This window comes from Phyllostomus discolor, chromosome 1 (assembly GCF_004126475.2).
Source record: "Phyllostomus discolor isolate MPI-MPIP mPhyDis1 chromosome 1, mPhyDis1.pri.v3, whole genome shotgun sequence".
Taxonomy (NCBI): Eukaryota; Metazoa; Chordata; class Mammalia; order Chiroptera; family Phyllostomidae; genus Phyllostomus; species Phyllostomus discolor.
In genome coordinates, this window is record NC_040903.2 from 74,740,894 (window position 1) to 74,766,424 (window position 25,531).

At 41.0% G+C, this 25,531-nt stretch overlaps 1 protein-coding gene across 1 annotated transcript in view; it reads left to right on the forward strand.

Moving 5' to 3' along the window:
* Window positions 1–25,531, forward strand: part of ASB13 (ankyrin repeat and SOCS box containing 13) — a 42,586-nt gene extending 17,055 nt beyond the window's left edge. Inside the window, exons 4-6 of the mRNA XM_028507728.2 lie at window positions 3,273–3,407; window positions 22,357–22,548; window positions 23,812–25,531. Of these exons, the coding sequence (XP_028363529.1) occupies window positions 3,273–3,407; window positions 22,357–22,548; window positions 23,812–23,939 (455 nt within the window). The 3' untranslated portion in view covers window positions 23,940–25,531. The remainder of the gene's footprint in view (window positions 1–3,272; window positions 3,408–22,356; window positions 22,549–23,811) is intronic.

Below are 25,531 nucleotides of genomic sequence, written 5' to 3' on the forward strand. Positions count from 1 at the left end.
TCCCAACACAAACAAAAGCAGGTAAGACTGGAAATTTAGGGTGAGAGCAGCTGGTAGAAATTTTTTAAATGATGGACTAAAGATTTCGGATTATACTCTTGAGCAAAGGTTGCAAACTTGTGCCCTTTTCTTCGGGGGCCTCTGCCAGCAGGGCTCCCCTAGCCAACACAGATGAGAATAAGTCTACCAAGACATGATATGCTTGGGGAGGAAAAGTGGCCGATCTCTCAGAGGAGAAGGGCCAAGAGCCTTTTCCTCAATGGGCTTTTATTGGGTTCATTTGCACAGGAATACAGATAAAGCTCATTAATCATTGCCAGGCAGTAAGGATCAAACAATAGATAACAAAGAATACTGAGGGCCTATTTTGAGTCAGGGTCAGATAGCTAAAGAGCTATAAAACTTTGAGGAACAAACACTTCTTGCTTGGACCCTTATCATTTAATTGAGAGCATTCTAAACAAAGTAGGTTTCACAGGATTTTACATATTCTTTCTTAGGCCTGATTGCCTGGGGAACCCACCCTTTCCAGCACAGGGCTGCACCACCCTCTGTCATTGTTTTAGGCTTAGGTGGAGCAAGGGAAGTAAGGAAGCCAAGAGATTAGGAGATTTCTCACAGACAATGAGGACTCAGGCTTTTTCAAAGCCAAGGGGCAAGGGTCCATCACCCCCTTTTGCTGTAGCCCCCAAAGTCCTTCCTTGGGGGCCTCCCACTTGATCATGCCTGTCTTAGATCGTTCCCCTATTTGGGGAATCTTACCCGTCATTGGCTAACCGACCAAGTATTGGCAGCCAGTTACGGATGAAATAAAAGGAGCAGAAGCGGCATTCCTGCCAGGGAGATAAGCTTTTGTCTCCTTGGTGGCTTACAGTCCAAGGTCGCTCCCTCAGACTTAGCCTTGGTGGGGGTACAGCTTCTGAAACCAGGCAGGGCGGTTCCCAACACTTTTCCATGCCTTCATGCAGGGTTGCTGTTCTCTGTAGCCTCATTCCCTGATTCCTACAGTTAGGTCATCACTTGCAGGCACTGAGGATAGCTACAGATGCCTTTTGAAGGTTTCTGAGCAGATGTTGAATGACCAAAAATCAGCATTTTGAAAGATTAGTTTAGTGGCCATGTATAGTGTAGAAGAGGAAAAATTTTTCCTCTATCTTAGGTTCACTGGCTGGGCCCCACTGCTTAGGTGAGAGGGGACTGATTAACAAGAAAAAAACAGAAGTTTGTTAATGTGAGTAGTGCGTTGTGCATACACATGGGAGAACTTGGCAAGGTGTCACTCAAAGGGATGGTTAGAACTTGGGATGATATAGAACAGTAAGTTTTTAAAGAAACGATAAGGCAAAGGAAAAGGGCATGGAGATTTAGGATGGCGAGTTATGGAGAGGCATATGTATGGGGGAACTAATGGTAGATGGGGTTAATTTTAGCAGCTCCAGCTAGACCTGTCTCTGGTGATTAACTTCTGTCCTTCCTGGTAGAGAGGGGAGGGGAACACCTTTACAAATACATGTCCTTTTAAGCAATTTAGGGGAGGGCAGAAAGCTTTTCTTATATCTTTTTCTTCCCAATTATCTTCAGCTCAAAATAAACCTTATGCTAAGGTGGCATATTTTGGGGGTGACATGTTCTGGTACCATTCAACAGACTGAAATGGTGAGGTGGGGGGAATATCTTGGAAGTATAGACATGAGTTGAGGGCCATCATAGTAATCCAAGTGCAAAGCTGTTAGAGTTCAAGTGGGATGGATTCATTTAGAAAACTCAGAGAAGAATTGGTGGGGTTGATATGAGGGAAAGGAGAGCATGGGGTTAAAACCTACTCAGGGTTGAGCAGGGAGTGAGGCCAATAACTGAGGTGGATTGGCCAGGAGGATGTGCCCCCAGGGAGAGGATGGGGAAAGTCTGATGGTAGTGATTAGAACATCCAAACATGAATGGCCAGCAGATAGTTGTAGATGAGGGGCTGGTTTTCAGGGGCTAGAAGTGGAAATTTGGTAGCTACTAAAAGGAAGTGTGATCAAGTGGTGAGAGAGGATGGAGTCTTATACGCAATGAAGATACCCATAGAGGAGTCAAGGGAAGAGGCAGGAAAGGTGCCTGTAGTCTGAGAATCCCATGGTAAGAAAGTTTAGGTAGTTCACCCAGGAGGCGTGGACTGGGGATGCCAGCAGCTTATGTCATCAACCCCAGGCTCATTGCACCCAACACAGCTTAAGAGGCAGCCCCAAAGTCGGGCACCTTCTCTCCCACTGAGGAGCTGGGGAGCAGTGAAGAGAGTCTTCTGGCTTTTCTGAAGTAATATTCCCCAACTTCCTGTTCTCCCAGCAACAAGGCTGGCTATGTGCTCTATTTTTGCTGCTGCCAGGCAGGCTTGGAGAATTGTTGTGCCCTCAGGAGAAAAGACAACCATCCACTTGCTCACTAGGGCCACATGGGGTTATGAACTGCTCTTAGCTTGGGATGTAGTCCTGGTTCTCCTCTCTGCCCCTGCAACCAAACAAGAGGCTTTCTTTCTTGTTGCATTGGTTCTGTCATGGTTGTTATTTTCAAATATGCATTTGAAATATGGTTTTCATATTTTGAAAATCAAATATGATTTTCAAGTGGTGTGCTGCAAGAATTTTTAAAACATGCGATACCTGATTACTTTAGTCAGGGGCACTGACCTCTCTTTCCTTAGATGCCAACATGTCAAGCCATCCAGTGTGAATGCCCTGTCTTGAACCATAAATATATAGGTCATATAACAGAGTTGCCTCTCAGTGGTCATGTTGCATCTGATTTGTTAATTCTTGATACCAGATTTCCTTATGTGCAAGCATAGGGGCCTGATTTTTAAAAAATCACTTTGTGGCAAAAAGTGTAGGTAATTGCCATGACCAGTGTGGCTCGTTTGGTAGAGCATCATCCCACAAAACAAAAGGTCACTGGTTTGATGCCAAGTCAGGGCACATGCCTAGGCCATAGGCCCAGTCTCCAGTTAAGGCATGTGCAAGAGGCAAATAATAGAAATTTTGCTCCCTTTCCTTCTCCCTCCCTTTTCCTCTCTCTAAAAAAATAAATACATAAAATATTTAAAAAATAAGGGTAGGTAATTACTATTATTTTTGGTAAATCAATCACAATTATACCTAGTTTTTGTCAGATCAGGAAAGAATATATTTTTTAGGTGTGCCACAGAATTTTAATAATTAGTTTATGTGTGTCATGAGATGAAAAAAGCTGGTATATAGTTGATGACTGTTCCTTTTTTTCCATTTCTCTTAAAGGAAGTTCTGAATGTGTGAGGCTTCTAATTGATGTTGGGGCCAATTTGGAAGCACATGACTGCCATTTTGGGACCCCCCTGCATGTTGCTTGTGCCCGGGAGCATCTGGACTGTGTGAAAGTGCTACTCAATGCAGGTATGTTCTGTCTATAGCTGCACTGCCCAGTGCAGGCATGTCGGTGTTTACCTGAGCTGCTCCATGTAGGTATATTGTGTGTATACACACTGTGTGCCAGCAGAGAGGTAAGTGGTGGAGTCAGCTCAGGTTTGAAGTTAGCTCTCCCATTGGCCAGCTGAGACCTTGGACCTCAGTTCTTTCTTTTTTTTTTTTTTTTAATTTTATTTTAATCATTGTTCAAGTACAGTTTTCTCCCACTTACTCCTATTCCAGCCCACCCACCCAACCCTCCCCTCTTTCCCCCCATTATCCCTCACCCCTAGTTTTTGTCCATGTGTTCTCCAAATTTGTTCCTGTAAACCCTACCCATTCCCCCCTGAAATTCCCTCTTCTCTCCCCTCTGGTCACTGTCAGCCTGTCCCCTATTTCAGTGTCTTTGGTTGTATTTTGCTTGTTTCTTTGTTTTGTTGTTTAGGTTTCTGTTAAAAATGATATCATGTGGTGTTTGTCTTTCACTACCTGGCTTGTTTTGCTTAGCATAGTGCTTTCCAGCTCCATCCATGCTGTTGCAAAAGGTAGGAGCTCCTTCTTTCTTTCTGCTGCATAGAATTTCATTATGTAAATGTACCATAGTTTTTTGATCCATTAATTTACTGATGGGCATCTAGGTTGCTTCCAGCACCTAGCTATTGTAAATTGTGCTGCTATGAACATCGGGGTGCAAAGGTTCTTCTGTTTTGGTGTTTCAGTGTTCTTAGGATACAGTCCCAGCAGTGGAATTGCAGGGTCAAAAGGCAGATCCATTTTTAGTTTTCTGAGGAAGTTCCATACTGCTTTCCATAGTGGTTGTACCAGTCTGCAGTCCCACCAACAGTGCACTAGGGCCCCCTTTTCTCCACAACCTATCCAACACTTGTTGTTTGTTGCTTTGTTTATGATGTCCACTCTGACTGGTGTGAAGTGGTATCTCATTGTGGTTTTAATCTGCATCTCTTTGATAGCTAGCGATATTGAACATCGTTTCATGTGTCTTTGGATTTTCTGTATGTTCTCCTTGGAGAAGTGTCTGTTCAAGTCCTTTGCCCACTTTTAAATTGGGTTACTTGTTTTCTTAGAGTGGAGTCGTGTAAGTTCTTCATATATTTTGGAGACTAACCCTTTGTCTGAGGTATCATTGGCAAATATGTTTTCCCATACAGTTGGTTCTCTTTTTATTTTGATACTGTTTTCTTTAGCTGTGCAAAAGCTTTTAATTTTGGTGAGGTCCCATTTGTTTATTCTTTCCTTTATGTCCCTTGCTCTAGGAGACATGTCAGTAAAAAAGTTTCTGCGTGAAATATCTGAGATTTTCCTACCTATGTTCTCTTCTGGGACTTTAATGGTGTCACGATTTATATTTAAGTCTTTATCCACATTGAATTTATTTTTGTATAAGGTGTAAGTTGGTGCTCGAGTTTCATTTTTTTGCACGTAGCTGTCCAGTTCTCCCAACACCATTTGTTGAAGAGACTATTTTTATTCCATTTTATGTTGTTGCTTCCTTTGTCAAATATTAATTGACCATAGAGACTTGGGTTTATTTCTGGGCTCTCTGTTGTGTTCCATTGGTCCATGTGCCTGTTTTTATGCCCGTACCAGGCTGTTTTGATTACAGTGGCCTTGTAGTATAGTTTAGTGTCAGGTATTGTGATCCCTCCTACTTTACTCTTCTTTCTCAAAATTGCAGCAGCTATTCGGGGTCGTTTATGGTTCCATATAAATTGTTGAAGTGTTTGTTCTATGTCTGTGAAATAAGCCATTGGTACTTTAATAGGTATTGCATTGAATGTGTAAATTGCTTTTGGTAGTATGGACATTTTGATGATATTAATTCTTCCAATCCATGAACACGGTATATGTTTCCATTTGTTTGTGTCTTCCTTGATTTCTCTCCTCAGTGTTATGTAGTTTTCTGAATACAGGTCTTTTACCTCTTTGGTTAGGTTTATTCCTAGGTATTTTATTTTTCTTTTTGCTATTTCAAATGGGATTTCCCCCCTTGATTTCTGCTTCTGCTGTTTCATTGTTGGTGTACAGAAATGCCTTTGATTTCTGGATATTGACTTTGTATCCCACTGTTTTGCCAAATGCATTTATTAGGTCAAGCAGTTTTTTGGTGGAGTCTATAGGATTTTCTATGTACACTATCATGTCATCTGCAAACAGTGACAGTTTTGTTTCCTCCTTTCCAATTTGGATTCCTTTTATTTCTTTTTCTTGTCTGATTGCTGTGGCTAAAACTTCCAGTACTATATTGAATAGAAGTGGTGAAAGTGGACAGCCTTGTCTTGTTCCTGATCTTAGTGGAAAAGATTTTAATTTTTGCCCATCGAGTATAATGTTGGCTGTAGGTCTCTCATATATGGCCTTTATTATGTTGAGGAATGCTCCTTCTATTCCCACTTTGCTGAGTGTTTTTAGCATAAATGGGTGCTGTACCTTATCAAATGCTTTTTCTGCATCTATTGATATGATCATGTGGTTTTTGTCTTTGCTTTTGTTTATGTGATGTATTACATTTACTGATTTGCAAATATTGTACCATCCTTGCATCCCTGGAATGAATCCCACTTGGTCATGGTGTATGATATTCTTAATGTACTGTTGGATGCAGTTTGCCAGTATCTTGTTTAGGATTTTAGCGTCAATGTTCATCAGCGATATTGACCTGAAGTTTTCTTTCTTTGTTGTGTCTTTATCTGGTTCTGGATTTAGGATGATGTTGGCCTCATAAAAAGAGTTTGGGAGTCTTCCATCTTTTTGGATTTTTTGAAATAGTCTGTGAAGGATAGGTGTTAGTTTTTCCTTAAATGCTTTGTAGAATTCTCCTGTGAAACCATCTGGTCCAGGGCTTTTGTGTGTTGGGAGTTTTTGGATTACTGCTTCAATTTCTTTTGCTGTTATTGGTTTGTTCAGGCTTTCTGCTTCTTTTTTATTGAGTTTTGGAAGATTATATTTTTCTAGAAATTTGTCCATTTCATCTAGGTTTTCAAATTTCTTGGCATACAGTTCTTTGTAGTAATTTCTTACAGTCCTTTGTATTTCTGTGGTATCTGTTGTAATCTCTCCTATTTCATTTCTGATTGTGTTTATTTGGGTTTTCTCTGTTTTTTTCTTTTTTTTTTAAAGACTTTATTTATTTATTTTTAGAGAGGAAAGGGAGGGAGAAAGAGAGAGAGAGAGAGAAACATCCATGTGCAGTTGCTGGGGGCCGTGGCCTGTAACCCAGGCATGTGCCCTGACTGGGAATCGAACCTGCGATGCTTTGGTTCGCAGCCCACGCTCCATCCACGGAGCTATGCCAGCCAGGGCTCTGTTTTTTTCTTGATGAGTCTGCTTAAAGGCTTGTCGATTTTATTTATCTTTTCAAAGAACCAGCTCTTGGATTCATTGATCCTTAGAATTGTGCTTTCAGTCTCTATGTCATTTAATTGTGCTCTGATCTTGGTTATTTCCTTCCTTCTGCTTGCTCTGGACTGTCTTTGTTGTTGTTCCTCGAGTTCTTGTAGACATAGGGTTAGGTTGTTTGTTTGGAATGTTTCTAACTTTTTTAGGTAGGCCTGTATCGCTGTGAACTTCCCTCTCAGGACTGCCTTGGCTGTGTCCCATAAGTTTTAGGCTGTTGTGAGTTCGTTTTCATTTGTTTCCAGAAACCTTTTGATTTCTTCCCTAATATCATTCTTGACCCATTCATTGTTTAATAGCATGCTATTTAATCTCAATGAATTTGAGTGTTTTGGGTTTTTTTTCCTTTGGGTTCGTTTCTAGTTTCAGTCCCTTGTGATCCAAGAAAATGCTTGGTATGATTTGAATTTTTTTGAAATTGTTGAGGCTTGTTTTGTGTCCTATCATGTGGTCAATCTTTGAAAATGATCCATGTACATTTGAAAAAAATGTGTATTTAGCTTCTTTGGGATGGAGGGTTCTGTATATATCAGTAAAGCCCATTTCATCTAGGGTATTGTTCAATGCCACAATATCTTTGTTGATATTTTGTTTGGAAGATCTGTCCATTTTTGATAGTGGGGTGTTAAAATCCCCCACAATAATTGTGTTTCTGTCCATATCTTTCTTGATGTCCTCTAAGATTTTCTTTATGTATTTGGGTGCTCCTATGTTGAGTGCACATATATTTACAATATTTATGTCTTCTTGGTGGATTCTTCCCTTGAGTATTATGAAATGACCTTCTGGGTCTCTCTTTATGGACCTTTTTTGGAAGTCTATTTTGTCAGATATGAGTATTGCTACCCCAGCTTTTTTTTCTTGTCCATTTGCTTGGAAAATTTGTTTCCAGCCCTTCTTTTTCAGCCTATGCAGATCTTTTATCCTAAGGTGGGTCTCTTGTAGGCAGCATATGTGTGGGTCATGTTTTCTTATCCAGTCAGTTATTCTGTGTTTTTTAATTGGAGCATTTAATCCATTTACATTAAGGTTATTATTGATAGGTACTTATTCATTGCCTTTTATGTATGTGTGTTCCTCTCTCACTCTCTTTTCCTTTTTTTCCTTAAAGCAGTCCTTTTAGCATCTTTTGCAGAGCTGGTTTAGTGGAGGTGTATTCTTTTAGACTTCTTTTGTCTGAGAAGCTTCTTATTTGGCCTTCTATCTTTATTGAGAGCCTTGCTGGGTAAAGTAGTCGTGGTTGCAGGCCTCTGGTTCTCATTACTTGTAGTATTTCTTGCCATTCTCTTCTGGCTTGGAGTGTTTCCATTGAGAAGTCAGCTATTAGCCTTATTGGGGCTCCCTTGTATGTTACTTCCTGTTTCTCCCTCACTGCCTTTAATATTCTCTCTTTGTCTTGAAATTTTGCCATTTTAATTATGATGTGTCTTGAGGTGGGTCTCTTTGGGTTCCTCTTGATTGGGACTCTCTGTGTTTCCTGAGTTTATGTGGCTTTTTCTCTCATCAAATTAGGGAAGTTTTCTATCATTACTTTTTCAAATAGGTTTTCTATCCCTTGTTCTTCTTCTTCTCCTTCTGGTATCCCTATTATACGGATATTATTACGTTTCATATTGTCTTGCATTTCTCTTAATCCCTCTTCATTCTTTCTGAGCCTCTTTCCTTTTCTTGCTCTTTCTGGGTGTTTTCTTCTACTTTGTCCTCTAGCTCGCTGATCCGATCTTCTGCTTCATCGATCCTGCTTTTCATTCCTTCTACTGTGTTCCTCAGTTCAGAAATGTCATTCTTCATTTCCTCTTGGCCCTTGTTGAGAGTTTCTATTTCCTTTTTCATGCTGATGTATTTTTCAGTGAGTTCATTGTAGCTTCCCTGTAGTTTCTGGTAGCTCATTGTGAGCTCATTGAGCTTCCTGACAATCATTGCTTTGAACTCAGTATCTGACAGTTGAATTGCCTCTATTTCATTTAGCATTCTTTCTGAGGCTTCCTCCTTTCCTTTCATTTGGGGATTGTTTCTTTGTCTTCCCATTGTTTGTGAGACTCTTCTTGTTCGCCTCATCTTCTTATATTGATCTGTTCTGGCTCCCTGGGTTTATGTTGTGAACTTCTTTAGTAGAATAGCAGTGAGTTTCAGTGGTGCTGTTTCCTTGATCTTCCAAGCTCACTGGTCTTGGGCTGTCGTTTAAGTTGGCTTTGTGTTTGCCTTTGGGTTTTGATTGTTGTTGAGACCTTCTTTGGTGGTTCCTTCCCACCAGCTGGTTAAATGTGGGTCACTCTGTGCACCACCTCCTGTATTTTGTTGTGCTGGTGAGGGCAGGTTGTGTTGAAGCTGCTTCTTCTGTGTGTATAAGGTTTAAAGAATTCTTGTTCAGTTGCTTGTACTGGGTACTGTCTCTACTGTTTAGTTGTAGTTCCAGATAGGTCCTGGATTGAGGTTTGTGTGGTTATGGCTCCCTCATTCACCTTTTTCTGTTGTTATCTGTTAGTGGTTCCTTTGTGGTTGGGTTTCCTCTTCCAGTGGGTATTCTGGTGTTCACCTCCTCCACCTATTCTTTTTTGTCATCAGTTGGAGGGGGAAGGCAAAATGGTTTAAGACAACAACAGAGAATTCTATGCTATTTACAGTAGTAGCAAGTAGGGAAGAGATAGGAGATCCTTTGACTATGTATAGTGTTAACCGTGATCTTCCACCCAGCTAGCTGATTTTTAGAAAGGATGGAAAGAAGATAAGACTCTTGTTGGGGAAGGAAGGATTGTGAGTTGGTTCTATAAAGCAGGGATGTTGTGGGAGGTCAGATTCTGGGGTAAGGTGAGAGCAAAGGATAGTAAATAGGTGTAGTGTATGAGAGAATAGAGTTAACCACTACAGTAATAGAGTTCAGGAAACTTTGAAATGGGCTAAGATCTGGGGCAGGGGGGTGTTGTGAAGTAATTACAATTGCATGGAACAGCAGTTATTTACAATAACATTATGGCACCAATCATATGACAGAATCTATGAGATCTAGGTAACAGGAATAGGGAGTACAGAACCTCTAGTAGTGTGCTAATGGGACACAGGTGAGTTAAAGGACAGTAGATTAGTAATACAGTATGGAAAGAGATATCAGGGGAAAGCTGTCAGGTCATACAATATATCCAGCCTAGCAAAGCAGACTATACAAAAAGAAGAGGGATACAAACATACTATTAAAAAAAGATGTAGGAATACTAGAAAAATAATAATAATACAAATATGCAATAACTTGCAGGTTCTCTGTAGTAGCAGAGTGACATTTATCTCACTGTCCCAGCTGTTGTGATGCCCCTTCTTTGGGCTCAACTTTGGTCTTTTCACAAATCCAGGATTTTGTCTCACTTGTGGGTATTTAGTGAGTATTTAAATATTTTAAAAAGTAAAAATAGAAAAAGCAGGTGAAGGAAGGAAGAAGAGATAAAATTGGAGGACAGGAAGGAGGAAGGAGTAAAACAAGAAATCAGGAAAGAGAGGAAAAAGAAATTAAAAGAGAATAAAAACAATAAAAATTAAAAAATTAAAAATTGTTAAAAAAATAGAATCAAATTAAAAAGTCTCTTGGTTTCAAAGTGGCCAAACTGGTTTTTCTGCTCTTGCTGGCTGTGGCAGGCTGAGGGGTGATTGTTTTGGCTTTTCTTCCTTGGCCAGTGGAGCTGCACTGGCTCCTCAGCCTTGGGCCCTGGGTGTGGTAATCAGGTCTTTCCCCAGGGTTACTGCTGTGGACTGGAGTGCGGGGATGCTCTCCCTGCACGCTTGTACGCGTGCCCGTGCGCCCATGGGCCGGTGTGCTGGTGCGCCCATGGCTGGGTGGCAGGGAGGCTGGACCCACTGACGACTTTAGAATTCTCCAAACAGCGTCTGTGTCTATTCACTCCTTCCTCTTGAGAAATTCCTCCTGTTCAAGCCTGCCGCTCCCCACAGTGGCCTGGCTTGTCCCACCGCCAAACGCTCGAGCCAAACCGGTGACTGTGGGGGTCCGGGTCTACTGCGAGACTCAGCCCCTCTGGTGTCCACCGCCTCCAAATGTGCTCACAGCCCCCGTGTGTTTGCCAGCACCTGGATTCCTCCCAGAGCTGCTCAGACCTTGTTTGGCTGGGGAGGGAGCAGGTGACCTGGCTCTCTCCCAAGGACCCTATGGCAAATCCAGCAGCGGGGCCCGGTCCTGGGGCCGCAGCCCCGGGACCACACGCTGGTCCTGGGACCCTACCTTGTTGCAGCATTCTTCTTAGGGTCTATTCTTTGGTCTTTCGGTTCTGCCACAATCCTTGGTCCCCTATTTTCAATAATGCTGAAGTATGTTGGTTGCTTGCCTCTCTACTCCATAGATCGGTCAGAATTTTCTCCCCTGAGCAGAGGAAAGCCGAATCTGCTCCTTCCTACTCTGACGCCATCTTAGCCGGACCTCAGTTCTGTATCTATAAAACTGGAAAAGAAAAACTTATTTTCCAGGTTTGTTGGAAGGATTTGTGATAACATTTCTGCAGTACCTGGTGCATAGTAGTGCTCAACAAACGCTAGTCATTATTTTTAGTAACTACAGGACACTACCCATAAAACCTGCCTAATAAGGTTGCTGTCTAAACCAGAAAGAGATGGGGATCTAATGGAAAATTGGGTTCATTGCATTTGGAACCCAGGTCATTGCCAGTTGATCCAAAAATACTCAGGATATTTCTGGTAAAGATGGTGGACTAGTTAAACGTTATGCTTACCTCTTCCCATGGCCACCTCAAAATCACAGCTAAATTATAGAACCACCATCACTGAGAACTACCTGAAGACTAGCTGAACAGAAGTCCTATAACTAAGGACATACAGAGGAAGCCACATCAAAACTGCTGGGAGGGGTAGACACATGGAAAGGGCAGGCCCCACACTGGTAGTATAGTGATTAAGAATTGGGAGGGTTATCTTGGCTGCAGAGGCCCCCCCGAGCAGTAAGGGGTCTCAGAGCCCTATCAGGCTCCCCAGCCTGGACCATCAATTCAGGGATGAGGAGTCTCTATGACATCTAGCTATGAAGATCAGCGAGGACTATGTCTGAGTGAGGATGGAGGGCTGTGGGAGACCAAGGTGTTCCTTTTGAGCGGCCCAAGCATATATTCACTTGCTCATATACTCACTCACATATGCATTTGATCTGGGTCTTGGTGTTGGGGCAGCTGATTGAAGAGCACCAGGGACATATGAGGAAGAACTGAATTAACTAGCTTCAGGGTGAGGGATGTAGGGGAAGGGGTCAGGGTGTCTCTCTCTGGGGACAAAAATACTGACAGGCACCATTGCTTCTTTGTTGAACCCTTCTCCAGCCAGCTGGCAGGTGTCAAACCTGAGCTCTCCATTAACCTGGCTTCCACCACTAGCCCCACCCTGCTGAATCCCTAAGACCCCACCCCACCCAGCTCATGTGCCTGCCCAAGCCACTTCCAGGGGCTTTTCCATACAAGTGGCCTGACTCAGCTTGTGCTGAGGACTTTTCTAAAATCTCTCAAATGTACAGAAACCTCAAACAAGCAGCATCTTTTTTTTCTCTTTGTTTCTCAACAAAGAGAAACCATAAAAAAGAACCAGTCAGAAATGAAGAATACAATAACTGCAATGAAGACTAAATTAGAGGAAATCAACATCAGATTAGATGAAGCAGATCAAGTCAGTGATCTGGAAGACAAAGTAGTGGGAGACACCCATTCTGAACAGCAAAAAGAAAAAAGAATAAAAAAAAATGAGAATAGTCTAAGGGGCTTCTGGGACAACATCAAGCATATCAACATTGGCATCATAGGAGTATCAGAATGAGAAGAAAGAGAGTAAAGGATTGAAAGCATCTTTGAAGAAACAATGACTGAAAACTTCCCTAACCTATTGAGGGAAATGGACATATAAGTCCAGGAAGTTTAGAGAGTCACAAACAAGATGAACCTAAAGAAGCCCACACCAGACACCTCAGAGAAAGACAAATACCACATAATTTCACTTATGTATGGAATCTAAAAAAACAAAATGAATAAACAAACAAAACAGAAAGAAACTCATAAATACAGAGAATAAATTGATGGTTGCCTGTGGTAGGGGGTGATAGGGAGATGGGTAAAAAAGGTGAAAGAGATTAAAATGTACAAATTGCCAGTTATAAAACCAGTTACAGGGATGTAAAGTACAACATAGGAAATGTAGTCAATAATATTGTAATAACTATGTGTGGTGTCAGATGAGTACTAGATTTATTAGGGTAATCACTATGTAATTTATGGGTCTAATTATTATGTAGTACATCTGAAACTAACGTAATGGTGTATACCAACTGTAATTGAAAAAAAAATTAAATAAAAAGTGCTCAGAATAGAGAGGTTCAACAAACAAAATAAGGAACAATCCAAGCAACTGAAGGTTAAATTGAGGAATTGTCTGGTCTGCCATGGGAGTTTTACAATGAAGCTAAATTGGATATTGGAAAAGGAGTTTTTATTATGAACCCAACTTAAATATTTTCTTGAGAGAAAATTTGAACTCATTCGTTGTGGGTACAGCTTAGGATAAAAAATAACTGTTCAGAAGTAGAAAGATTATGAATTCTCTTCAGATGGTGGTCATTTGCACTTAGGTTATATGTAGTTTTTATTAGTGAGTCTTACTCACTTTAAGGTGGTACTTTTAAGTCATTTCAGTGAAAAAGATTCATTTTGTGTAAAGTTGGTCATGGGGCAGTTTTTATTTTTTACACAATAATAAAATATTTAGATTAGATATAGTCATAAGTCTTCTACCCAAGTCACTCATCACATAGTTGGATCTCATTACTGTCAGTCTAAATATTCACCTATCATTATTGTTGAGCTTTTAAAATAAAGATTTTACAGTGCCACAACCCTCAGCTTTTAAAATAAAGGTGTGATAGTGCACCGACCTTCTGCAGAGCACCTGGTATGTATGTGCTTAGTATACCTTTGTTTAATGTTTTTAGTTTATTTCATTGTGGCTTCAGGGGAAAGGATCAAATTAGAGGGTTTTTTTTTTTTTTTTTCAGTTTTCACTTGAAGACATGCTTATTGATTTTAGAGAGAGGGGAAGGGAGGAAGAGAAAAAGGGAGAGAAACATCCATGCCAGAGAGAAACACTGATTGGTTGCCTCTTGTATGCTCCTAATGGGGACCAAACCTGCAACCTAGGCATGTGTCCTGACCAGGAATCAAATCCGTGACCTTCTGGTTTATGGGATGATGCTCCAAGTAATTGAGCCATGCTAGCCAGGGCCAAATTAGGGGTTTTAACCCCAACATCCTCTCTGCATTAGTTAGGACTTGACTGCAGTGATTTCTCCTTCATAACTAGTAGAGACCAACTTCACCTGGGTGAGGGACCTTATTTCTTGGTTCAGATAACTGAAAGGATTAGACCTAAAGCCAGTTTCAGAGTCAGTTTGACCCTGGGGTTCAACATGGTCATCAATTTTCTTTGATTTTTGCAATTCTACTGCTTTCCTCAGTGTTCACTTGATCATTCACCTGGCATCCCCAGTGGGGTAGGATGGCTACAACAGAGCTGTGCTGAAATCCAAAAGCTTAACCTCATGAAGCTTCTGATAACTTCCTTAGAAGAGTGAAAACTCTTCCAAATGTTTCCCTTACACCTCCCCTTAGGTCCCATCAGCTTGAATTGGGTCCCGAGTCCAAACTTTATTCAGTCCTTTTGGCCTGACTCTACTGTGGGGGGCTCCGCCCACAGCCCCCCACCCTGGCCCCCACAGATGAGAATAAGTTTACCAAGATATGATCTGCTTGGGAGGAAAGGTGGCCAATCTCTCAAAGGAGAAGGGCCAAGAGCCTTTTCCTCAATGGGCTTTTATTAGGTTCATTTGCACAGGCATGCAGGTAAAGCTCATTAATCATTACCAGGCAGTAAGGATCCAACAATAGATACTAAAAAACTGAGGGCCTATTTTGAGTCAGGGTCAGATAGCTAAAGAGCTATAAAACTTTGAGGAACAAAATCGCTTCTTGCTTAGACCCTTATTTAATTGAGAGCATTCTAAACAAAGCAGGTTTCACAGGATTTTACATTTTCTTTCTTAGGCCTGATTGCCTGAGGGACCTGCCCTTTCCAGCACAGGGCTGCACCACCCTCTGTCATTGTTTCAGGCTTAAGTCAGGAAGGGGAAGTAAGGCAGCCAAGAGATTAGGAGACTTCTTGCAGACAGAATGAGGATTCAAGCTTTGTCAAAGGGCCAATCATCACCCCCTTTCTCCATAGCCCCCCAAGTCTTTCCCTGAGGGCCTCCACATGATCATGCCTGTCTTAGGTCATTCCCCCTTGGGGAATCTTACCTGTCACTGGCTAACTGATCAAGGATTGGGGGCCAGTTATGGATGAAGTAAAAGGAGCAGAAGCAGTGCTCCTGCCAGGGAGATAAGCTTTGTCTCCTTAGTGGCTTCTGGTCTGAAGGTTGCTGACTCAGCCATAGCCATGGGGAGGTTACAGCTCCTGAAACCAGGCAGGGCAGTTCCCAACACTCTACAAATTTCAATTGGCTTCAGTCTATGTGGGAGCCAGGATGAACCCAGTCAGGGCCCACACCAGGAGCTGGAGGTTAGGTCATCCTGCTTTCTCCCATCCCAGGACTGCTTGCCACACTGCAGGGTGGCAGTTCAGTGGCATTGGAAAAGAGTGGGAAGGGGTCCATAATGTCCATTAAAGCCTGAAGCAGGGGACCTGATAAATTTTAAAGGGAGTTTCCATAAGTCTGGGAACTTGTATGAGAGAAGACCCGAAATCTCCTGGGACAGCTCCCATGTGTCAGCGTCATCATATGCTATTGCTGACTGCCACTGTGCTGTCAGCTCTAGACTCAGTCCTTGCTATTCTCTTCTCAGGTGGCCTGTTGCCTTTACATTCTTCTTAGATCACATGCAGTCTTTTTCTTATTTAGGAAAACTATTATTTAACTATGGGGAATCTCAAACATACAGAAAAGTAGAGAGAAGAGGACAACATAGGGATTCTTTTTAAAATAGTGATTTTTAACTTTGGGGGTGCTGATCACAGACCTCTTTGGAAAATCAAATGCAGGCCACCAACCATGTCTCTAGGAAAATAAGCATGCAGGTGCTTTTGCACTCGATTTCAGACAGGGCCCAGCCCTGCAGGAGAATCCGAGCTGTGGGGGGCCCTCAGGGGTAGATAGGAGGCTGTTGGTCTTTTGTGTGCAGTGAGGCTAAGTTGCTGAGCTATAGATGAATCTTGTAGAGGAGGTGGTTGGGGAAGGGGAAAGTCCAGTTATCACAGTGGGGTAATTTTTAATCTGATCACTGGCAGTAAATATTTAACTCTATAGGAGGCCCTCAGAGGGGCTAATTTAGCAGTGTCTGCTTCCGCCTTCCCAGCACACTGCTTGTCACACGTTTCTCAGTCACTGTTTCAGCCAGCATAGTGCTGAGCTATGTGTGCCTGCTCTGCTCAGGAATTGCACTGGGTTTTTGATGTGCTAAGCTGATGACAGCCCCTCATCTTTGCTAGTTAAAGTTTTACTCAGTCCACTGCAATCCTATTTTGCTTTGAAATCAGGATTTTGGTAATGATCAGACTTTGACCCCATTTTCTTTGAAGCATGAAGTTGAGAATTTTTAATGCCCAGATGGTGTTAGCTGTTTTGCTGTGTCTCCCTCTCTCTCTCTCCCTCTCCCCCTCTCTCTTTCCCACTTAGCTCAAGGCACATGATGATCATTAGTCCCCACAAAGCCACTCCTGCCCCCACCCCTCCCTTGCTTCTTTCCTCTGACTCCCCATGCCACCACTCTAAAGTGCATCTATATGTGTTCTGTCTATATGTGTTTTTGTAAGATACACATTGTCAATCGAGGCATGTATTTTTAATCCAGATAAATGGTATTATGTTATATTTCCTGTTTTTTCACTCAGCCGTGCCTGTTTTCAAGACTTGCCCATGTTGCCCTGTGTACCTTTGGTCTGCTGTTTCCAACTGCTGCAGAGTATGCCAGCTTCCCTCTTAGTCACCAGTCTTTTCTTTATACCCCATCAAATGATGCCAAGAACACATTTTTAAGAGGTACCTTGGGATGTCCCCTGTTGGAGTCTCCCTGCCAAGCCCTTCTATACTGAGAAACCACATGGAATGGAATGGAAGGGGTGGTATGATTTTTAGAGCTATTTCCAGCCATAGTTTTCACCTTGACCATGAGAGTAGCTTTATACTTCCCCTGTATCCCTTTCTCTGTCACTAAAATAGACAATCTTTTTCCTTCCCTACTGGCAAGAATATTGTGAGAATTAATGACCTGAGAGAAAGCTACTTGAACTTTAGATTTGCTAGACTTTACACTTTATTTTTCATTACAAGTTTGTGTTTAGCATTCAAGTTCCTATCTGTATTATGATTGCAGCACTATGCAATTATTTACTCACATCAGCAAGTATTGGAACGATATCCCTGATATGGTACAGTGGTCGGATTGCAGGGAAAATGCTTCTTTTATTTAATGTGTTGCTTTTAAATATTATGTTTGTAATACACGTCTGCCAAATTAAATAATTAGGCACTTTAGCCTTCTTTCTAATTGAGGGATTGTTTTTCCTGACCTAACATTTGAGTTTGGCTGTGGGAAGTGGAGAGAACTGCTCCTCACTTAGGTTATCACGATGAAGCACTTGCTGCATTTCTAGGATCATATGGTGAACACTGTTATGAACAAGTGTTTATATTTTACTAGGGGTATGAAACTATTTTAAATCAGAAATCAGAGGTAGGATTTTTCAAATATTTTTGAGCAGTGGGACTACAAAATTTAATAGCCCTGTACCCTCTCATATTTTCCTATTTTGGCCCTCCAAATTTATCATTATATAGTGACATGCAGATGATCTGATTTTTAAAAACCTCACTTCAATGACATTTTATGATTATGATTTGAATCTATTATTTGAGGAATGACTTCGAGGATTCTGGGCCATTTGTTTGACTTCTTTAAAATACTTTTCTCCAAGGGAACCCTTATGCATTGATGGTGGGATTGTAAACTGGTACAGACACTATGGAGGTTCCTCAAGAAACTAAAAGTAGAACTGCCTTATGACCCAATGATCCCACTTTTTGATATTTATCCAAAAAAAGCAAGAACATTAACTAAAAAGGACTTATATCCCTGTGTAGTCATTGCAGCATTATTTATAATAGCCACAATATGGAAACAACCTAAATGTCCATCAACAAATGAATGGATAAAGAAATGTGATGTACATAAACAATATTACTCAGCCATAAAAAGAAGGAAATATTGCCATTTGCAACAACATGGGTAGTCTTCAAGGGCATTATGCTAAGTGAAAGAAGTCAGACAGAGAAAGACAAATACTATATGATTTCACTTACATGTGGAATCTAAAAACCAAGTAAACAAAACAGAAACAAACCCATAGACCCAGAGAACAAGTTGGTGATTGCCAGATGGAAGGAAGATTGGGGGACTGGGTGAAAAGATGAAGGGATTAAGAAGGACTAATTTCCCATTAAAATGGGAGGTAATATTTGCTAACAACAGCTCCAACAAAAAGGTTAATATCCAAAATATATGAAGAACTCAAACAATTCAACACCAAACAAACAATCCAGCTAAAAAATGGGCAGAGGACCTGAACAGACAAGACACTTCTCCCAAGAAGACAAACAAACAGCCAAAAGATATTTGAAAACATGTTCAACTTCACTAGCTGGAGATGCGAATCAAAACTACAATGAGATACCACCTCATACTTGTTAGAATAGATATTATCAGTAAGATGGGTAATAACAAGTGTAGGAGAGGATGTAGAAAAAAAGGAACCCTCATTCTCTGCTGGTATGAATGTAAACTGGTACAGCCACTAGGGAAAACAGTATGGAGGTTCCTCAAAAAATTAAGAATAGAGTTAACATATGACCCAACAATCCCTTTTCTGAGTATCTGCCTGAAAACCTCAAAAACATTTATTCACAAAGATATATGCACCCATATGTTCATTGTAGCATAATTCACAGTGGTCAAGATGTGGAGACAACTAGTGTCCTTTGATAGAGGACTGGATAAAGAAGATGTGGTACATATATACAGTGGAATACTAGTCAGCCATAAGTGAAGATGAAATACCGCCATTTGTGACAACATGGATGGACCTTGAGAATAGTATGCTAAGTGAAATAAGTCAGAAAAAGCTGAGAACCATATGATTTCACTCATGTGGAATATAAAACTGAAACTAATAGATACAGACAAAACTATGGTTGTTTTGGAAGGAAGGAGGTTGGGAGGATAGTAAAGGGTAAAGGGGGCTAAATATATGGTGACAGAAGATTTGACTTTGGGTGGTGGGAACACAATGCAATATACAGATCACGTATCATAGAAACAGATACCTGAAACCTATATAACTATATAAACCAGTGTCACCCAAATAAATTTAATGAAAAACAATTGCCAAAAAAAAAGTCATATGGATAATAAACTACTGCATAGGGAATACAGCCAATAATTTTATAACAACTATGTGTGATGTCAGGTGGGTATTAAACTTATTGGAAGGGGATCACTTCATAAGTTATATAGATGTCTAACCACTATGCTGTACGCCTGAAAGTAATAAAATATTGCAGGTCTGCTATAATTGAAAAAAAAATAGGATTTCAGGACTTAGAAGGTCCAACCCAATGAATGCAAAAACAAACACACACAAAAAAACCTTTCCCTTATTCCATTTCTGTATAACCTTCTTAGCCATTTAGGAGCAAGCTTAGAACTTGGCATTTTTTAATTTAATTTATTGGGGTGATATTAGTTAATATAATTATATAGGTTTCAGGTGTACAATTCTATAATACATCATCTGTATATTTTATTGTGTGTTCACTACCCCAAGTCAAGTCTCTTTTCATCACTATTTATCCCCCTTTTACTGGCTCCCACCTCCCCACCCCTGTTCCCTCCCATAATCGCCATATCATTATCTGTGTCTATGAGGGTCTTTTCTTTCTTTTCTTTTCTTTTTTTTTTTGCTTAATCCCTTTACTTTTTTCACCCAGCCCCACACCCCTCCTCTCCGCTGATAGCTATAAGACTGTTCTCTGTATCTATGAGTCTGATGTTATTTTGTCTGTTTGTTTGTTTGTTTTCATTAGATTCTACATGCAAGTGAAATCATATGGTATTTGTCTTTCTCTGACTGGCTTATTTCACTTAGCATAATACTCTCCAGGTCCATCCATGCTGCCATAAAAGGTTAGAATACCTTCATTTTTATGGCTGAGTAGTATTCCATTGTGTAAATGTAACACAGCTTTTTTATCCACTCATCTACTGATGGGCATTTGGGCTAATTCCAAATCTTGGCTATTGTAAATAACACTGTAATGAACATAGGGGTGCATATATTCTTTTGAATTCGTGGTTTGGGCCTCTTCAGTTATATTCCTAGAAGTGGAATTGCTGGGTAATGAGGCAGTTCCATTTTTAATTTTTTGAGGTAACTCCATACTGCTTTCCACAATGGCTGCATCAGTCTGCATTTCTACCAACAGTGCAAAAGGGTTCCCCTTTCTCCACAACCTCCCCAACACTTGTTTGTTGATTTATTGATGATTGCTGTTCTGACAGGTGTGAAGTGATAGCTCATCGTGGTTCTAATTTGCATTTCTCTGTTGATTAGTGACGCTGAGCATCTTTTCATATATCTATTGGCCAACTGTATGTCCTCTTTGGAGAAGTGCGTATTCAGGTCCTTTGCCCATTTTTAAATTGGATTGTTTAGGATTTTTGATGAATTTTATAAGTTCTTTATAAAATTTGTATATTAACTCCTTATCAGATATATCACTAGTGAAAATGTTTTCCCGTTCAGTGTTTTTTTTCATTTTGTTGATGGTTTCATTTCAGGTACAAAGCTTTTTAGTTTGATGTATTCATTTGTTTATTGTTTCTTTTGTTTCCCTTGATATATAAGAAAAAATATTGCTATGAGAAATGTCTGAGATTTTACTGTGTATATTTTCTTCTTGGATTTTGTGGTTTCCAGTCTAACATTTAAGTCTTTAACCCATTTTGAGTTTATTCTTGTGTATGGTGTAAGAAGGTTGTCTAGTTTCATTTTTTTTTGCATGTATCTGTCCAATTTTCCCAAATTTTATATACTATTAGTATCCAATAAATTTATACACTATTAATATCCATAAATTTGGATATTAATATCCAAATTATATACACTATTGAATAGGCTATCTTTACTCTGTTGTACGTTCTTGCCTCCTTTGTCAAATATTAACTGACCATAGAGGCTTGGGTTTATATCTGGGCTCTCTATTCTGTTCCATTGACATATGTGTTTGTTTTAATGCAAGTACCAGGCTGTTTATGGCCTTATAGTCTAGTTTGGTATGAGATAGCATGATTCCTCCTACTTTGATTTTCTTCTTTAAGATCACTGTGGCTATTTGGGTTCCTTTGTGGTTCTATATGAATTTTTGGAATATTTGTTCTGGTTCTGTGAAATATGCCATTGGTATCTTGATGGGAATTACATTCAATCGATAGATTGCTTTGGGTAGTATGGATATGTCAATGATGTTAATTTTTCCTATCCATGAACATGGAATATGCTTCCACTTACTTGTGTCTTCTTCAATTTTTCTTCAGTGTCTTCTAATTTTCTGAGTACAGATTTCTTTACAGCCTTGGTTAAATTTATTTCTAGGGGTTTTTTGATGCAAAAACTTGGTATTTTCAAAAAAATTGTGATGGCTGTTCTCTAAGTATGACATTTTACTCAAATCATGTTTTTATCAAATCTGTCTTTTTTTAATGCATCTAAAAATGCTGTCTTTAACTACTATTTGTCTGCATCTTTTTGAATGTCTACTATTATCATGGGAAAGAGGTGGATGGTAGAGCTAAACTCACAGTTATGAGACCTCACTTATTTGAACTCCAAGGTGTTTGGGGAACCTCACCTATTTTCTCTTCGAGCTCTCTTTTGTAAAAGAATATTTATATTTAAGAAATATTCATTTATTCATACAACACACAATGCTAGAGCCTCCGTTCTATGCTGGCAGTGTGTGTGCACACACATGTGCGTGACTGTGTACATGTGTGTGCATGCGTTTACGAGGTCAGGCAGGAGAGCTTGAGTAGCTCAGCCTGAGCTCCCAGTCTCAGGACCCTTGGGGACAGACTGTATAGGACATTAGAACTGCCTCATAACTCACAGGGAAGTTTTTGTTTTATTTTTCTTATTTTTGGCTCTATTTCCTGTTGCATTTCTTTACTATTGCTACCTTTCTTTAGCTTTCTTGTCATAAGAAAAAATAGTAATTAGTGCTTTTGGATTTTGAAAAGGCTGCAACAGAGTCTATCTTGATTTTGTTTCCTGGATAGGGATGGCTTTTGTATACTGTACTGAAAAAGTGAAAGCAGATGTTTCTCTCGACTCCAAGTTCTCTCTTTGGTGATACTTGTTTCCACTTTACCTGCAGGGGCTAATGTGAATGCAGCAAAGCTTCACGAGACAGCCCTTCATCATGCAGCCAAGGTGAAGAACGTGGACCTCATCGAGATGCTGATTGAGTTTGGAGGCAACATCTATGCACGGGACAATCGGGGGAAGAAGCCCTCCGACTACACGTGGAGTAGCAGTGCCCCTGCCAAGTGCTTTGAGCACTATGAAAGTGAGGCCCAGCTCTCTTTGCTGTCTGAATGACGCAATGCATTGTAGAACTGCACAGGAGACACTTATGCAAGAAGCCCTGTTCTGACAATATATCAGAGCATTTAGGAGTAAATACATAATCCCAGGCTAAATCCATACAAGGCTGAGAATGTAGATCCAGCCCTCACTCTTCAGGAAACAAGCAATCTGGCTAAGGATGAGGTGTCTTCTTTGGCTTAGAAAAAATTGTGGCACAACTTTTTAATGAGTTTACATAGAATTAGAGTCACAAGAGGCTTTCAAACACCTATCAGTTGGAAAAAAAACTATTCAAACTTTTGCCAGCCTTACCCACTCAAAATTCATTATGAACTTAGAGGCAAACTCCATCCATATCTGTCGGCTAACATTTTCTGACAGATGATGTTTTTTTTCCAAATATTTTTTTGGGGGAAAAGGTCACATAGGAAAATGAATTTCACCAGTAATTCTTTTTTTTTTTTCAAAGACCTTATTTAAAAATTTTTGATAAATTGAGAAAACTCTACTTGGTTTTTATAGTTTTGTCAAACAGAGATCATTCTAAAAGACAGGTCCTTGCAGTTGGAGTTGGGCTCTGCTTTGTGAATGTCTCCGTGCCCCGGCTGCCAGGTACCTCCAGGCATCTTTCTGCTTTGGCCCTGGTTTTCTCGCATTCCTGAGTCACAGCTCCAGGCTTGTCTTTAGTCCTGAGGTCCTGACCCTCCGAATTAGGACATGCACTGCATACTCTTCTGGAGTGGCCCTGTGTGTCAGTTCTGTTGGGGCCCCCTTGTGTCTTGCGTCACTCAGTAGCCAGAGCAGAGCCTGTGGCTTGGAACAGCAGGAGCTGGCAGCCAGCACTAGCCTAGGACTAACCCTCACCCTGTCCCTCATTGTCTGGAAGTGTGACAAACAAGGCCGATAGCTGTAGACTAGTTCTTGGCTGACAAATCCTTGTGCTAGGTTATAATATTATGGGACAAAAATCAGACACACACACACGTGCGCGTACATAAACCCACAAAACCCCCCCACAAAATTAAATCCCTCTGGACATCACTGGAATTTCATTTCCTGCTCTTGCTTTTTTGGACCCTGGCTGTTCTTCCTGGTAGACTTCCAGAGAAGAGTTGCAGGGCATGTCCTATTTCCAGGAAATGGGAGGTGTTTCCAGTTCTTGATATATTTGAAGTTGAAGGATGTTAATCTCTGTTCAACTATGTTAAGTTAACCTCATGTGCTTCCTGTTCCCTTTTTCCAGAGACACCCTTAACCCTGTTACAGCTCTGCAGGGTGAGCTTTAGGAGGGCCACCGGTGTCAGAGGGCTGGAGAAAATCGCCAAGCTGAACATCCCTTCCCGGCTCATCAATTACCTTTCCTACAACTGAGCTGCAGGCATGGGAGGCAGAAGCTGGCCTTACTGTGCCCAGCGCCGTTTGTCTGAAACCCTCAGCTGCTGTAGATGTCTGTTGGCCATCCTGTTTTGTCTTCTCTGCAGACTCCTGGAGAATATTTCCAAGGCACTGGAAAGGCGCCGCCTCAGCTTCTGCTGGGAACATGGCCCTGTTCTGGCTCTCCTGGAACTTTACTCTAACTCTGGGGTTTCTAGCCGTCCATTTGTCCTCTTCTCACTGACATCCCTCAGAAAGACTCTCAGGAAAGACTCTTCTGGGGGGAACAGGGGAAGGCCAGGCAAGGCTGGGGTCCAGAGTACTGCTGTTGATTTCCACATGCCTGGAGGTCCGGGATCAGGGTGCCATCTGTGATTCATTCAGCACTAGGCAGCCCTGTGCCACAGAGGGTGGGCCGTGGGAGGTAAGGTCCTGACTCTGTGGCCTGGGGTGGCTGCATTGGTGACGTCCTGCATTTGGATGCTTTTTTTCTGGAGCTGAGGGTGGGTACTTTCCGAGGTCCACCTGTGCCTCAGTGTACCCATCACTCAGGGGCTTTATGTGGGTCTCGTGGAGGAAGGCTCGGGGCCTTCATTCCCCACAAGCAGGACAGTGTTTCACAGGAAGTTTTGCTTCAGTTTTAGGTCTCAACTTGAAAAGTTTATGACAGGGATAAAAAAAGAAAACCCTTTTAGATATATAGGCTGTAACTTAGGTTTATTTACTAAATTAAAGCAAAAGTTAATGTGAAGGCATGTCATCGCATATTTCCATGGGCAGTCATTTCCAGTGTGAAGGAGTGTTAGGAAATGCTGTGGAGATTATTTTTCATCTTTCTACAGTTGCCAAATGAATTCCTTCCTACCCTAAATTTTGCTAACTCCTTGAAACTCTGAAATTGGTAGAAGATATTGCCAGCACCCAGTGGGTATTATCAACCACTGATTCGTATATTTGACAGATACTTGTGGAACATCTGTTATGCTTAAGACGTTGTCTCAGTGCTTTGAAGTAGATAGGATCAGACTCATGATCACAGACAGGGAAAGAAAGAATTTTGCAATCTGTTCCTGTAGTAATAGAAACAAGTAATTCTACATTATAAGTCATGCAGTGAACTATAAAGAAAATTCAGACTGCATTTGTCTGCCTAAGAGTCTAGCATAACTAAAAAACAAAAACAAAAACAACAACAACAACCACAAAACAACCCAAAACCAGGGAGTTAAACTAGGAAACTACATAATTAGTTCAGGTTTATTTGGTTCCTGGGGAAAGAGAGAAGGCACCCCTTGTGAACACCCCAGAAATGTGGACATCGCTACATTCTTTCAGACAGTACAGAATAGAATGAGCCTGGATTGGCTAAGGCAATGCCAAGTGCACTGCACAACCAGAGCGTCTGTGTAGTTACTTGGGGCCCCAGATCTGCTGGAAAGTTTCATGCTGGTTGGTTGCAGTTTTCTTTCATCTCACTGTTCCACCCATGGTTATGTCATTCTGTGCTGAGAGTAGGAGCCACTCCTGTTTGGTTACAGTCTTAAATACAAGTTCTGGGTAAATCAGTGTTTCTGTATGTACTAATAACA